The following is a 16,381-nucleotide window of genomic DNA, read 5'->3' as shown; positions in this document are numbered from 1 at the left end:
AGACAAACTGAAGTAAAATGGAAGCACTAAGTATCATTTATCATAAGTGCTTTGCTTCTTTATATTATAAAATATTAGGATGTATACATCAAATCCAGTGGAGAGCTCAATTGCTAATTACACAAGCTACTTATATGTGCCTTGAGTTATAAAGCTGCAGTTACCTAGTGGACATTGCCAGAGTTTATTGGTGAGAATAAAACTTGTATAGAGGCTTTGGCCAGATAAGGCACCATGAGCCAAGTCCCTTCATCCTTACTGTGGCTTTAACTAAAAATGATGTGGAGAACAGCCAGGAAGAGTCTCACCTGATAGTTCATGATTGCTGCTAGTCTTTCTTAGCAAGGAAGGTTATGGCGACAGCTGTCCAAAGGCCAACTGGACAATGGGACATATTGTTGGTGAAAGAAATCTGGGAAAAGAATTATAAAGAAGGTTGACATGTGCTGACCCTTCATGAAGGGGAATCTTTCCTGGTGAGGTAGAGAGCCAGAGGATGGCCCACTGGCAGAGGCAGGCAAGTGGCAAGAATGTGTTACACATGACTCTAGCATGGGTGGTATGGAAGGTTGTGTAAGATGCACTGGTGAACAGGAGCCCAAGAAAGGCCACTTTGTATATGGAACCATCCATAATGTCTCAGTGAAGGTTCAGACCAATTGTGCAGAACTGTATAAACTTTATTATCATCTAAGTATATAGCCAGAGCCAGGTTTGGGGATCTGTGAGAGCCTGACAGCCCCAGCCTCACTAGGTAGATGAGGATGGCAGGGGACATGCCCTGGGTCAGAGTAAAAGCAACTACAAACAGCTACCCAAGAAGAGGTGTCCAATGTCTGTGTCCCTCACTGAGGGAGCAGCAGGCAGGACTTTCCAATTAGAGCGATGGTCTCAAAGATGATGTAAAATTTAATATTAAACACAAGAAATGCAGAGCCGATCCAAGATGACAGAGGAAGTCACTGTCGGCTCTCTTACCTGCATTTTTAACATGGGAACAAGAGACTATATACATAAATGTATATGATTCTCCTCACAATGTGTGGTGTCCAAAAGTAAATGAAAATTAACTTTCAAAACAAGTACTTCTTAATATGTCATGATCTTTGTCTGTTACCTGTAAACATCTCAAAACCTGAAAGCAGCTCTCAATGAAACTTCCCTCTTCACTGACACACAGGTCCAAGCGCTATAGACCACAGCTGTGTTTTGATTTGAACCTCCTCATTGGAAAAATCAGATACCCTGCAAATCTAACCCATTCATTTCAGTTTACCTCTCAGCCATATCCTTAAGAAAAAACGCAAGATCCTGGTCCTGCTTTCATGTGTAGATATTTTGGTGATATTGGGATGTATTCTCCATTTCTTCTCTAGTTCTCAGTTATAATTTCATCATTGACTTGACAGTCACTATAAAGCCCTTAACATAATTAAATAAACAAAAGTTGCCACTAAAGTGTCCATTTTCATATCTTTTTAATAGCTAGAACTTACGTAATAGTACCTTTTATTTATTTTTATATTTCAGTACTAATTGGAGCTCTGGTTGGTACTGTCTGCTAAGTCCTCTTTATAAACACTAATACCTCCTTGCCATGAAGGGGCACTGCATGAGTAGTGCTTTCCCATCACAAAACATTATAATATATAAAAAATGCTAGATCTATTTTATTTTGCCAGACCCCTTTTTGTTTGAAGGTTCCAATTTCCTCAATGAGAAATAAGTATATTTCTCATTGGCTTTTCCTGTTCTTGTATCCATTCATCTGGAATACATCAAAAGCAGGGAAGGTCACGCGGTGTTGATGATCCTCCTGGTCAAGCTGCAGCTACAGTAGGCCATAGCCAACCATGAATAAGCAAAGAAATGACAGGGTGTCTAATTATATGCAAATCAGTAAGAAAATTATGATGAAATCATAATATTTGCAGTTTTCTTATTTCCTTTAATCTGTATCCAACAGAAATATTAATTTGATCCACTGTCAACTTTTAGCCTTTTCATACTATGCAATTTATTGAGCACTCACTACGAACCAGTATTATTTTTTACTGTATTATTTCAGTTAATCACCACAATAACAATATGCAATTAGTACTATCTCTACTTGATAGATATGGCAATGAGACTTGGAAAGGTCAAATAAATTTCCTAGGACACAAAATAAAACTGTAATTCTGTTTAGAGTTGAGGCCTGTAATTATAAAACCATGACCTTGTTCTGGGGAGAAAACACAGAAGAGAGTGTGTGCTGGAGGAGTGTGGGCATCTGAGTTTGGATCCTAAGCACTCAGACAAGAGCCAGGAGCAGCAGCACTGTATTCCAACACTTTGTAGAAGGGGAAGCATATCCCCAGGACTCTCTGGCCAGCCACTCTAGCTGAAAAGCAGAGCTCCGGGTTCAGTGAGAGACCATGTCTCAAAAAATAAGGTGGAGACAGAGGAGATAGAACATTGACTTCTGGCATAGGCAAGCACACCTACATACACAGATGTACACACCTATATGAACATGTATACATACATGCAACACACACACACACAGCACACATATACACTCACACAAAGGAAAAGAATACCCATGATCTTACTCACTCTTTGTCTCAATCATAGTTCAGAAAAGGAGCTTTATAGGAAGAAGTAATTCTGCAATTCTAAAACTTTTTAGACAGGTCTGTTGTGCCTTTGAACTTGGTTCATGGTATAATACATTATATATATGTATATATATATATATATATATATATATATATATATATATTACATAGCCTTTTGTTATATTTGTAATAAAGATACCATCTCAAATAAAAGAATTCAGGACTTAAAATACTAGCAGGGAGAGAACAGCTTAATTCCTCAGTGACTGACAGTCACTAACAGGGGACATCCATACACCTTTCTAGCAGCCTCACCATCATCTACATTAACCACATATGTACCTGAAGCCAACAGCTTTCATTTAAAAGTTTCCATAAATAAAAATTACATTCCTAGGGGAAAATAATCCTAAGGTAATTTTAAAATTAACAATACGAATTGCTCAAATGTTCCATTTTCTTCCATAATTGTGGAATATGAGAGACTCCATACATGTGTCACACACAACAACCATTAAAATAATGTAAGAGAGCCAAAAACACACAGGCGTTTTCATCTGCATTTACTCATGCCAAGAAATTCCTGTGAAGACTGAATTATTCAGCATCTACCTTTACCACATCTACCACGTGCCTGGCACAGCTCTGTCTGTCTTTGTGCCTCTCCAACTGAGAAACATCATACAATGCATGTCTCCCCGTGAGATTTTCTCCAGTTTACATTGCTAAGCATGCATGAAACTACTCTGGCAAACAAGGAACTTCTCAGGTACACAGCAGTGCCTTTAAACATCAGGGACTCCCAACTCCTCTGGTGACAATCCTTCCCTCTTAGCCAGAAAGATGAGTCCATTTGCAGACTCCCCTTTGATCCAATCCAGTAGGGGGAGGGAGAAGTTTGATGAAAAAATTTAAAAGGGGAAAAGAAGAAACAGAGACCTGAGACCCTGACCTCAAGAAAACAAGGACAAGTTTTTCATGGAAATGAGATTTGAGCTGGGAAATGACACTTTTGAAAACAGCACCCAAGAACTCATCAAAGAAACCATTATTTCAGAATTGAAAGAGTTCTCAGAGAATAATAATATTGGAAAAGTTACCATTCCCACCAAGGAAATATAAGATTAAAAAGCCCAAGGTTTATTTAAAAGTTCAAAGACCATTTATATGTTTATATGTTGTTTTGCGGAAATCTTCAGACTCAGAACTCCCACAGGGCCAGCAGCTTTATTGAACAGGATTTTCTCTTGTCTCACATCACCTTTACACTTCTCCAACTGATAGTTATGAGTTGCTCAAACTTTCACAACATTCACAGCCTTTTGACACAAAGAAGGGAGGGATCCCACAATCTATGTCAACACAGTTTATTGGAAATTAAAGAATGGTAATGGTTGAATGGTTCTTTGTGAAATATAAATTGATAGTTGATAGTTGCTCAGATTTAATACTTTGATCACTGAGTAATCTCATGCCTTGGCATGATAAAAAAGTAAAGGGGCTTTAGTATTGGGAAGAGAGTAAGAAGTCAAAGACATGTGAACTGCTTTTCTGCTCAAAGAGAAGGGGGAAATAAACAGGCCCTTGAGATAAGAAAGTTCCTCCGTGTATTTTATCTTCAAGTTTGTCAGGTGTCACAGGATAAATACAAAAGTTAACTTTCTAACTACACAAAGACACACATGTGTGTGCACGTGATGTGCCAAATGAGAGAATATGCTTAATCAGGTTGAATTCTTATACATTACTATTAGGATAAATGCAGTGTTTTTTCTTTCTTTTTTTTTCTGTGTGTGTGTGTGTGTGTGTGTGTGTGTGTGTGTGTTAAGCTTAGAGGAAAAGTTGATTGTACAGTACAAAGATATCTACCCACAAGATTAAAAAGTCATTTCCACTGCCACATTTACATGTAGCACCTTATTGTCCTTGTCAAACACAGACAAGAAGGCAGATTCCTGCCATCTGCCTGAGATACATGGTGCACTGCGTGCATATTCCCAGAGATGAAAAACCCATTGCTTCTGCATACATTAAGGCATCTAATAACTGTAACATCTTTTCTTGAATGTTAAACTCTAGCTTCTTTGAATTTCTTCTCATTTCTTCTAGTTCTGCCTCTTGGAAATGGTATGGTTAAGATATTTTCCTCTTGTCTCTAACAGCTTCCCAAGATGCTAAAGTCCCCTCTGAGCCCACTGTGACTCTTCTGGGTTGAGCACAGAGAAAAAAGTCAAGACCAATGGGACAAAGTATGGAGTAGGCCATTTGTTCCCACAACTTTGGATGTCATTCAGCTTGCAGTATTCTTCCTTTTCTCTTTTACTACCTTCTCTAGGCTACGGGGATGCTTAGAAATGCCTGCCTTCTTTTCCCAAACCAGAGCTTTTCTAGTTTTATTGCTGTTGTCGTTGTCCTTTTATTTCTGTTTCTGCTTCATCTCTATTGTAGTTGGAGAACATAAAGAACAGTTAATGCTCAGTCACTGAGCTACACCCACTGGGAAACATAATCTCTGTATTGCAATTCTTTGAAATTTATTTAGACTTGTCCTATGGCCAGTACATGGCTGTTTCCTTTTAATGTTCTCTCAGTACATAAAAAAAGCTATGTATTCTATACAATGGTGTGCATTTTTCAACGTTTTTAGTCATGCTATTTTTACTTTGTCTTCATTTCTAAATAATGTTGATTCTTTCAGTTCCTGGGAGAAATGTGCTAAAATCTTACCATAATTGTGCTTTGTTATTTTTACATTTATCTTTTATTTCATTTGTGATTAAATGCTTTTAAATTTAGAATTTCTATATTCCCTAAAACTGTTACTGTTAGTACTATTTCTGGTTTACTCATTAATGATTTTTCCCTTAAAGTCAATTTTATCCAATATTAAAATTGCAATGCTAAAGTTTTTCTGGTTAATATTTGTATAGTATTTTTTTTTCATCTCTTTTTCTTTGGCATCCATACATTTAGAGTTAAACTATGTTACTTGAAACAGTATTTATATGTTCTTTAATTAGCTGATTATTTAAAATTATTGTTATTATCATTACTGGATGTGTGTGAGGTGAGAAATATGATGTGAACATTGTGAAATCAGTTCTCCCCTTGCACCTTGACATGGATGCCAGAAATGGAGCTCCTTCCATCCGCTTTCTTAGGAAGCATTTTTTTGATTGCTGAACAATTCACCTGCTCAATTTCTGTTTTTGTAGAGACAGCATGTAGTCCACTCTAGTCATGATGCTTAATATGTGTAAAACCCAGAACAGCTATTCTGATACCTGCCTTCACAGCTCCTGCACATTTCAACTTCCTCCTCTTCCTCTTCCTCTTCCTCCTCCTTCTCCTCCTTCTCCTCCTCCTCCTCTTTTCCTTCTCCTTCTCCTTCTCCTTCTCCTCCTTCTCCTCCTCCTCCTCCTCCTCCTCCTCCTCCTCCTCCTCCTCCTCCTTCTTCTTCTTCTTCTTCTTCTTCTTCTTCTTCTTCTCCTGCTCCTTCTGCTCCTTCTGCTCCTTCTGCTGCTGCTGCTCCTTCTGCTCCTCCTCCTCCTCCCCCCCTCCTCCTCCTCTTCCTCCTTCTTCTTCTTCTCCTTCTTCTTCTTCTTCTTCTTCTTCTGCTCCTTCTGCTCCTTCTGCTGCTGCTGCTCCTTTTGCTCCTCCTCCTCCTTCTTCTGCTCCTTCTGCTGCTGCTCCTCCTTCTGCTCCTCCTCCTCCTCCTCCTCCTTCTTCTTCTTCTTCTGCTGCTGCTGTTTCTTCTTCTTCTTCTTCTTCTTCTTCTTCTTCTTCTTCTTCTTCTTCTTCCATTCCTCTGTCTTCTCTTTAAATTGACAAAATATTTTCTATGATTCTGTTTTCTCCTCAGTCAGATTTCTAGTTCCATGTTATTACTATTCCTTTATGTTTCCCCTGGGGATTGCTCAAACATGCATCCTGGCTTATCAAAATCCGATATAAATTAGAAGTTTTAACCTTTCCTGAGGATCTGAAAATACAGTAAAAATATTTAAGCTCCACTTATCCTTCTGTCAATCCACATACATTTTAAAATATTTTAAATATGTGAGGTATGTACGTGTTTGAATGCATTTATGTTTGTATGTGTTTGTGTTCATACGTGTGAATTTTCATATCTGAAAATGCAGGAGCCCCTGCCACCCAAGTGTGGAAAATTTTAGCTGTCAGCCCTTGCCTTCCATTTTGTTTTGAGAGTTTCTTATTGCTTACCTCTGTGAATGTCAGACAGATGTGCACTCTCCTATGGTCACACTGAGGGGACAGATGTGCACTCTCACCATGGTCATATTCAGAGGACAGATGTGCATACTCACTATGGTCACACTCAGAGGACAGATGTGCACACTCACCATGGTCACAGAGGGGACAGATGTGCACTCTCACCATGGTCACAGAGGGGACAGATGTGCACTGCTACATCTCGCTTTTATATGGGTTTAAGGGATCCTCTGGTCCACACATTTTCCTGGCAAGAGCTTTCTCCCCTGAGCATCTCCCCAGAATTCTCCACATATCTGTTTTAACATTTTATAAATCATGTGCATTCCCGTATATTTTAATTTTAAGTATCTTATGCCTCTGAAAACTAATTATTGTGTTTTCTATTGTAATTATTCTCTTCAATTTACCCACGTATCCATCCTCTACTCCTCTTTATTCTGAAGAATTCAGAATCTATAACAGAAACACAAAGAAGTAATTGCAACATTTTTTAGTCTAGCATCCCTAACCTTCATCTTACCTCTTTGTTATATTTGGAAGTCAGAAAAATGTATAAGGAACATTGTGTGTAAGTATCATATGATTTAATGAAGTGGGCAGGAAAGCATAATCAGTAAGGTATCATGCTCCAAAAGCAAGAGTCACAAAGACATACTTTTTTGGAGAAATGATGCCAAGTTACGCATACCATTTAATACAAAATCTGCTTAATGTCAAATGAACAAGAATACAATCAGTCGCATATAATTAGGAGGTCCCCAAGCCATGCTTGTTATAATGGGCATTACCATAGCCAGAGGCTTGTATGATGATTTGCCTAAAAGAAAAAGCCAGGAATGTGTTTGCTTTGGGATGGGGAGACTGAGTAATCCAGCTGTAAGACCTCCAAGCAGGAGACCAAAACTCAAGTCACATTACTTGTGGAGGACTCAGTAGGCTCAGGAAGTAGAGTTGATCTCCATTCAGCTTATCAGTCACAAGAATTTGATTTGGGGTCCAAGAAACAGCCAGTGCCAACATACCAGCAAAACACAACTGGATACAAATACATCCCTTCATCAGTAGGATCATAATTATTCCCAAGACTTTCCATTTTTTAAATGGATATGAAAAAATAATAACCAGTCTTATAGAATAAACTTGAATTGTCACACAAAAGGGCTTTCATTCCTAGTACTCAGCCACCCAAGAGTAAAGACTGATATTTCAAAATACAGTCATACTCCCCAAGGTTGCAGTTGGGTCACTGGGCACAGTTTCTCCTATTCTAGGGCATCTTCCCCAAACATACTTGGTGAGTTATTATGTTTGAGAAAGAAAAGAAAGAGTTCATCTGGGTGTGATACATTCACGCAGATGCCTGGAAATACCCCAATACCAAAATATTCATCTGTAAAAAATGTCACTTTAATGCTCTGAGTGCAATCAGCTGCCCTTTGCCGGTGCATGAAGAGCACTAAAGAATGAGTTCTTGAGCCTTTGTTTTCTTGCTGTTCTTCTGTTTCAGCCTGTGACTTATGGGCACGTCTACTTTGTGAATAATACAGATAAGCCACAGGTTAAGCATTCATGTGAACCAGGTGGTTTTCTTTCCACATTTATGAATGGTACACTGAATCCCATCTAATCAGCTTGTATTTGAAATCTATTGTTCCATAGGAAACTAGGTGAGCAAGGGTTCATCCTTATTGTTGAAGAAGCAACCCCGATACATGTGGCATGTTTTTTCACATGGGAACAACATATTACAAGATTGTATTAGAGCATGGTACAGTGCCAAGGATTTCCAGGACACTTGATTTGGTCACCTTCTGAAACAAAGATTAAACCACCAAGAGGGCTGAAAGCTGATTTTGATGGTGTTTTTATTTATCACTGAAGGCACACCAAATTGTTGTTTATGTTTTGCCAGGACTGATAAGAATCTAGAACTATAAATCTACTGCTGGCCATGATGATGACAGTTCTGCTCTGTTAGTAAATATCTCTTTTCTCCACCAGAACTGCTTAGTTTGGGTGAATTCTAGCTGAAGGGTGAAAAGCCAACTGGAACTGGGCATTTCGCCAGATAAATCTGATCCCAGCTCTGGAGAGGAAGCAAACAGGGAACTAGAAAGTCTTTGACAAAGATTGTTGATAAGTGGCTAAAGACTGGGGAGGGAGACAGAAAGCATAGAGACCTAGAAATCTAACTCTAAGCAAAAGGAAGACACAGGGAAGAACCCAGGTATGACATGATTAGCAATCCTCTAATCCTGAGAAAAATTAAAATACACATGACTGCAAGCCAACCTTTGCTACCCACAGTCATGGGAGAGAAGCCTGTAGAGAACTAAATCACAGAAGGAAAGCCTTGGATTTGAACCTCAGGGTTTTTGTAACACCAGGAAGTTCTGACTCTACATGTAACTAGCATCCTCCTTTCTTACCTGTTAACTGTAGACAACAGGATCATCTGTTTCTTGAGGCTCCCCGGAGTAAGTCAGAGGTTTCAGAAATCTGACTGCTTAATAATATCTTTCCATATAGCAAAGCGTTTATCTACTTTATGCCAATTTGTTTTAGAATTTTAATAAATGTCTACATAAAGCTATATTTAATAGTATACACTCTCCTCTAAGTAGATTTTAATCAGCAGCATTAATGGATGGTCAGGATTGGAATTACCAGCAGCCACCATTAGATAAGAGAGGTAGAACAACAATGCCCTCAGCTCTAAAAAAAAAAAAAAAAAAAAAAAAAAAAAAAAAAAAAACTACAATGATTTTGAAAAAAAAAAAAAAAAAAAAACAACTCTCCAAATCCCTAAGACTCTCAGTCATCCCCTCCTACTGAAAAAGTTCACTGATACCACAGCTCTAGATCACATGGCAGCAACAGAATCAGTCACTTCAACCCCCTTCCTCCTTTCAGCGTGCTGACTGCTAGCAAATCTGCAGTGCCTTCCTCAAAAGTAGTTGGGAGTCATTTCTTAAACTAAAGCGACACAAAGCCGAGAGCCAAAGTGGTACTCCTGAGCTCTTAGATTGCATGTCACCCTTGCCCATGAAACACACTGAAGTGACTCCACGTCGTGGTAAGTTATCAAATTATGGAAAGAACATTGCAGAGATTAAAATGTTGCATAAGAGAGAGGGAGCAACATGAGTCAGGGATTTGGAAACTCTGAGTCAGAATACAGAGAAGAAGCCAAAACCAGAGAACAAAGGCCTACACAGGGGCCTAGCAGACACCAGTGAATGGACACCATCCCTATGCTAGCCTGCAGACAATGTCAGATTCGCAGTGCCACTGACTGGGGAGCCTGCTAGAGAGCTCACCAAAGATTATACTAGATTATCTAAAGCAACTAAGGTTGTCAGTGTCAAGAAGCAGAACACCTACAATAGTATAAATCACAAAGAGGGAGATGTGGACACTTTTCTTTTAAATGAAGGAATCAATAAATAATGCCCTTAGTTATTCTCAATATATCAGAATGATTAAAAGTGTTGTAGAATTTTAGGAAGCATGTTCTATTGTTTTGTTCCTTGGTAATATTAACAATAGCCCATGGCTGCTTCATTAATAGCTGTTTGATATAGTGTTCAATACAAACCTCTAATCCCACATTGAAGTCTCTGAATTTTGCTAGTGACTTGAGCAAGCATTTTATGAGCATATTCTGCTGGACCTAGCACTGGGTTCCTCACACACAGCCCCTGCAGCTGTGGTAACTCCAGCTCCCTGCCATTCTTGGAAAAGTCACTGAGTCTCCTTCTGGTAGGATCTGCCTTCAAAAAGACAGCTTCTTTCCACTACCAGATCCTGTGTGTCATTGCGTTCACACAGCAGCTCAGGACCCACCTCCTCTGCAAAGCTTCCATTGCTGCTCACTCTGGGCAATGTGGTCTGAGAGTCCTCGGAACTCAAATGCTTTACTTTGTTTCCATGCAGAAGCAAATTGTTGATTCTGCTGTGCTCCTCAGGCCTACCTATTACTCTGCCTTATGAATTTTACTTCCATAGTCTAAAGCACTGGTCCTACTTTCTGTAAAGCCTGAATACCAAGGTAATGATTCATTCATCCGTTAATTGGGTAAACATTTACTGAAAAACCCATTGCATTCCATGCACTACAGTAAGGGGGGGGGGGGCGGAGTGAGCTTAACTGTCAAGGACAAATGATAGAAAATTAAAAACAAAAACAAAAGTTCCTTTCCCCAGAGAATTTGTTCCTAGATTCTCAGGAAAACATGGCTGACCTGAGTCATTTTCCTGTTAAATACAGTAGAGTTTTGCCCACGCAGATGGCCTCCCAAACAGATGTAGGAAGTTAATTCTGCTCACAAACAACAGAGATTCCTGTAAAGGCAGTGATTGTGCTGCTCTGGCATACTGACATAATACTACACTGAGCCTTCTGATAACAGACAAGTAGAAAAGAAGCACAAAAGAGTTTAGAGATGTTTAATGGTTTGACATGACTTTGTGTGGGTGAATAAATAAGCAATAATGGGGTCTTCAAAATAATAGCATTATGGCATTTAAATAGACACTATAATTGAAGACAGTCCACAGAAATTCAGTCTGTTGATATTCTTCAGCATTAAATAAGCTGCTAAATGTGAGGGCTGGGGAGAATAAATAGTCTACACTATGGTTAGAAGAGCTACAAACAGGAATGCAGATGAAGCTGCCTCCTGGCTGTAGAGGTTCTGCTTTAACCATTTGTAAGTCCAGATTAAAGGAAAGTTTAATTCACCAGTTAATGCTCACTAGATAAAGTTCTATTGCAGCTTTTTTGTTTTGAGTAGAGAAAGGAAAACAATGTAGTTGGAGTGGCGGTAGTAGCACTTGGGGCTTTGCTTTTATTAAATTACTGTAACTCACCAAATATTTTTATTAAATAATTCTTTTCAAAAGCTAGCTAGAGCAGACTCTTAGAAAGGAGCCTTATAGGTTTGTATGTTTAAAACCTATTTCATGATACATTGATCCCAGTGGAAATGTTAGTCTATTTCTCAAAGACATTTCCAAACAAATGATGGGAAAGTAAGAAGGAACTTGCAGGACACCATAAACATGTTGGGGTGGAGGTGGTTTGCAAAGGGTGGTTGCAAAAAGAAAAGCCTCCCTGAGCAGTGCCAAGCCAGCAAGTCCTTGATCTCCTGCCAGCATGGACAGAGGGAACTTGCCACGGTTGGATCTACCAGGATGCTATCTCTCAGGGCTGTTATCACTGTGAATGTTGGCAGATGTTCCTCACATAAAACAATAGGAATTCTGCTGTCATTTCTGCATTAGTGAGCCATAAAGCTCCAAGGAATCCCCAGTAGAAAGGTTTTCATCAAGTGCAGGAAAGGGAGCAGATAACTTCACAGTAGGGTCGCTGCTCCAGGGCCTTTCACCTAGAAAGGTTGCTTTGTAGGAGATTGTAAAATAGCATCACAGTGATAGTGTTAATGTATTTCAGAATAACAAGAACAACAACAAAAAACTCATTAATGTTTAAAATCTGGTTCCAAGAATTATGTTTCAAAGAAAGCCTTACTAGGTTTTATTCAATGAGCAGCCATACATCACGGGAAATATCCTCATCCTCTTTCCCTCTTTATCTGGACAGAATATCTCTTATTGCTCCCACACCCAGCTAAGTAGAGAGGTTATCTCAGAACGACCCTCTTTATAAAATGAACAGCTTACTTTATGGCATTGTAGCCTAAGTGCAAAAATTCAATTCTCCTTGAAATCACAGAAAAATCAAAAGCAAAATAAAACAAAAGGCCACTCTGCTTTAGATGGAAAGTAGAAGGCACAGTTAATTCTCACTGCTGAGAACTGATTTCTTTTCATTGGTTTTCAGCCCACCACCCTGAGTCTACCACAGTGATGAGCTACGATCCCCTCCCCAGCAAGTCTATCTTGGTTCCATGTAGAAATAATCATCTAAAATTACACATTTTGTGATAATTTTATTAAAGCTTAGTCTTCCGATGTTAGAGAATAACAAAACTATGTCGCCTCCCCTCTTAAACCTAACTTCCTGATGGATATGTGATTTTTTGAATGACTGTGAAGGATATAGACAAGGCAAAATGAATTCCACCTCCAAGCAGCTGTAAATGGTCACACAAGTTCCTACCACACTTTTGTCAGGAACAAACTCTCTAAGTTATCTTCCTTTAGTAAATCCTCCTCTTTTCTAGAACTGTGACTTGCCTCCTACTGAAGACACACATAGCAATTTTTCCCAGAAGTAAAATGTCTTAGGAAACCATGTATTTTAACCTACACTAACATATCTCTCCTAGAAGAATATGATCAAATTGATGCTTTTCATTTTGAGTTTTGAAATGAAAACTTTATAGCATACATGTTATTTTACCATTTAAGAAAAAATGCCAAAAACAGCAACAAATAATATGTAATAGTAAGGTTTAAGAAATTCTGTCAAATTCAAAAGCATTTGCAGCAAAAGTAGGAATCATGCAATCTAATTTAATTCTCTCTCTCTTTGCATGTGAGTGTATACACATGCGTATGTTACTGGTGATCGAACCTCAGGCATTCCACACACAAAGAAAGTGCTCTGCCAATGAACTATATTCTAGTCTCGTTTTACTTACAGTTTTGAGACAGAGTCTAAGTTACCAAGGCTGGCCTTGAACTTCCTCTGTAGCCCAGGCTAGACATAAATTGGACATCCTCCTGCCTCAGCCTTCCAAGTAGCTGTTGTTTATTCTCATAGGTATATCCCTGTCTAATAAAAGTATAAAACTACTTTGGGGAAGGATTCATGCCTACTGGGAAAGCGATAGGTGATAGATAAAAGGAAGAAGATAAAGTAAGGCTTTAGCTTTAGCCTCAAGCAGCAAAATGGCTAAGATAGGCATGAGAATTATTAGGACCTCTTAAATCTCAAGTGTACATACTGGTAGTTCTGAAATTATTTTATAAGCATTTGAAATAATTTTTCATTTTAAATATCTCCAATATAACATATTATAATGCTTTTAGAGAATAAAGAAAAATTCAATTTAAGAAAAATAAAGTGGCAAATGAAGAGAGTCTCCATATCTTCACAAACAACTGAAATTCTTTCTGTATTGCATGTCTTTCCCAGATATTGATGAGTGCACCACAGGGACCCACAACTGTAGAGTGGACCAAGTGTGCATCAACTTACGTGGCACCTTCACATGCCAGTGTCTTCCGGGGTATCAGAAGCGAGGCGAGCAGTGTGTGGGTAAGTTCCTGGTGCAGTATGAACACTCCTGTCTTGAGAATCAAAACAAAGCCCTCCCACTGTAGTAGAGAATGATACCTAACAGCTGCTTCCTCTTCCAAGAGGAACCTTAAGGTTGAGCCAATCTTGAATACTAAAGTGCTGTAGACTAAGTGAAAGCAAAAATCTAGTCTGAATGGAACCATAAAGACAACTAAGAACTAAATTTTTAATTATGGGTTGTGCCACTAACATACTGGTGACAGAGGCTTCTTGTGCCACTGCACAGCAGAACATGGTGCACAGGATAGATGCTAAGATCAAATGCCCCTCTACCACTGTCATCTGAGTCTATGGTTACTTAAGTGCTCTGTTATCAACATGTTCATTTGTCTTGTGGAGATCACACTAGTTCCAACTCAGGAGCAGTGGTTAACACATGTGTGGTCTTGTGCCATATGGCTAGCTAGGATCAGACAGAGTTAGCAGAGTCTAAATCACTCGTTCTCAATCTTCCTAATACTGTGACCCTTTAATATAATTCCTCATGTTATAATGGCCCCCATCCATAACATTATTTTATTACTACTTCATAGCTGTAATTTTGCTACTGTTATGAATCATAATATTAATATATGATACACAGAATATCTGATATACAACCCCAAAGGAGTCATGACCCACGGGTTGAGAATCACTGGTCTAAAACCTCTTTACATTGCCATCTTTGATGGTGTTTAAAGTGCAAAATGAAGCTCTGTACCCGAGAGAGTCTGAGAGGACACCTCCTGGAGGGCTAGGGCCATGTCAGCTTGTGTCACTGCTGGGGCCACAGTCCCCACAAAGTGCCCAGTACATGTAGTAGATGATCTGCATACATTCTGAATGAATGAAAGAACACAGTTTGAGGAGGCCAGCTGGCATGCAGTGAAGTAGAACAGCACTCTGGCTCACTCAATCAAGAGGCCCAGAAGTCATGAACCTCTGTGATTGGCTCCTTCTGCCTGTCTGTTTACATACCTAACCTCTTACCACAGACCAGTGGAAAGGCCAGATTTTCTCTTAGGAGCAGAGAGACAGCCAGCCAGCAACTTCTACCTGAGAATGTGAGCTGTTGACATGAGTATGTCAGCACTCAGCTCTTTGTAGACCCTGGCTGGCTCTGCCTGCCATGGGCTGTGCCTAGGTGCTGGAATAGGTGCCCAGACTCAAGGAAGGACCAGGGTTTCTAATGCTGGAAGCTATGACACAAAACAAGAGTGCTGGAAAACTCCACAGATGCCAAAGCATCTCTTTGGGTTAGTTGGGAAAATAAACACTGAGGGCCTAAAAGTACAGTAGTAATACACTCCACTGCAGGATGAACTGAAGACAAAAGAACACAGAGAGACAGGCTTTACGGGGAAGCGGAAAGATGAACTCACATCTGATCATGTGCGTGCTGCTATTGCCCTCACCCACAAAGGTAGTTCTACATTCCTTGGTAGAACAAAGGGGTTTCTTCATCAGTTCTATTGCATCAACACCCTCCCTCCCAAAGACAGTTGCACCACAGCTTCTTCTCACTGCTTATGGTTCTGTACCATACATTTACACACATTTCTTTACAGAAAATTGAGAGACTCACCTACAAAACCTATTCCACTATCAAATCCCAACCTAGAGTCACCTCCCCCAGGAGCCATGATCTATCCAAATATAATTAGTCACTTCTTCCTCCTTCCAATTAAGATTAAGTAGACCTTTTCTGGAAATTTCCAATCTGTTGCAGTCTGGTACTTACGTAAAACATAATAAAAGTGTTGTGCTGTTTTCAATTGCCATGGCTAAATATATACTCTTGAGTTTCTATACTTGTTATGGATTGACCCAATCTACAGTCAGCAGGCCACTAAGAAGCTTGCTCTCTCTGTCCCTTGTATACCTTTTTATTATTGATTTTCACTCTGTGGAGTAACATGTTTATGCTTATATTCCATGCAGACAGATGCAGAATATATGTGCAGATATGATTATACAACCCTATTGCCAAGTGCAATGCTGTAAAATAAATGTCTACTAGTTGAAGAGAGAGGCACCATTGAGCTGAAAGCTGACTGTGTGCCAGGTACAGTTCTAGATGCTAAGAAATAGGATTAAGCAAAAAAATTTTACAGAATCATTACCCTGGAGGAGCTATTAGAAAAAATTCATACGTATTGACTAGCGACAGTGGCACCTGGCTATTACAGGAAGCACTATAAACAATAGCTCTTAATTAATGTAAGGTTCCTATTCATCAAATAATGTGATTGAGCACCTACAACACTAGTCCTTGCTCTTGAGCATTAAGCATATA

At 39.3% G+C, this 16,381-nt stretch overlaps 1 protein-coding gene across 1 annotated transcript in view; it reads left to right on the top strand.

Moving 5' to 3' along the window:
• Efemp1 (EGF containing fibulin extracellular matrix protein 1) overlaps positions 1-16,381 on the top strand; it is a 63,106-nt gene that overhangs the window by 32,776 nt on the left and 13,949 nt on the right. Inside the window, 1 exon segment of the mRNA XM_059275226.1 lies at positions 13,942-14,064. Within this exon segment, the coding sequence (XP_059131209.1) occupies positions 13,942-14,064 (123 nt within the window).

The sequence above is a fragment of the Peromyscus eremicus genome, chromosome 10 (assembly GCF_949786415.1).
Source record: "Peromyscus eremicus chromosome 10, PerEre_H2_v1, whole genome shotgun sequence".
NCBI lineage: Eukaryota > Metazoa > Chordata > Mammalia > Rodentia > Cricetidae > Peromyscus > Peromyscus eremicus.
Note: the sequence above shows the minus strand (reverse complement) of the source record. Positions and strands in the feature narration are given on the sequence as shown.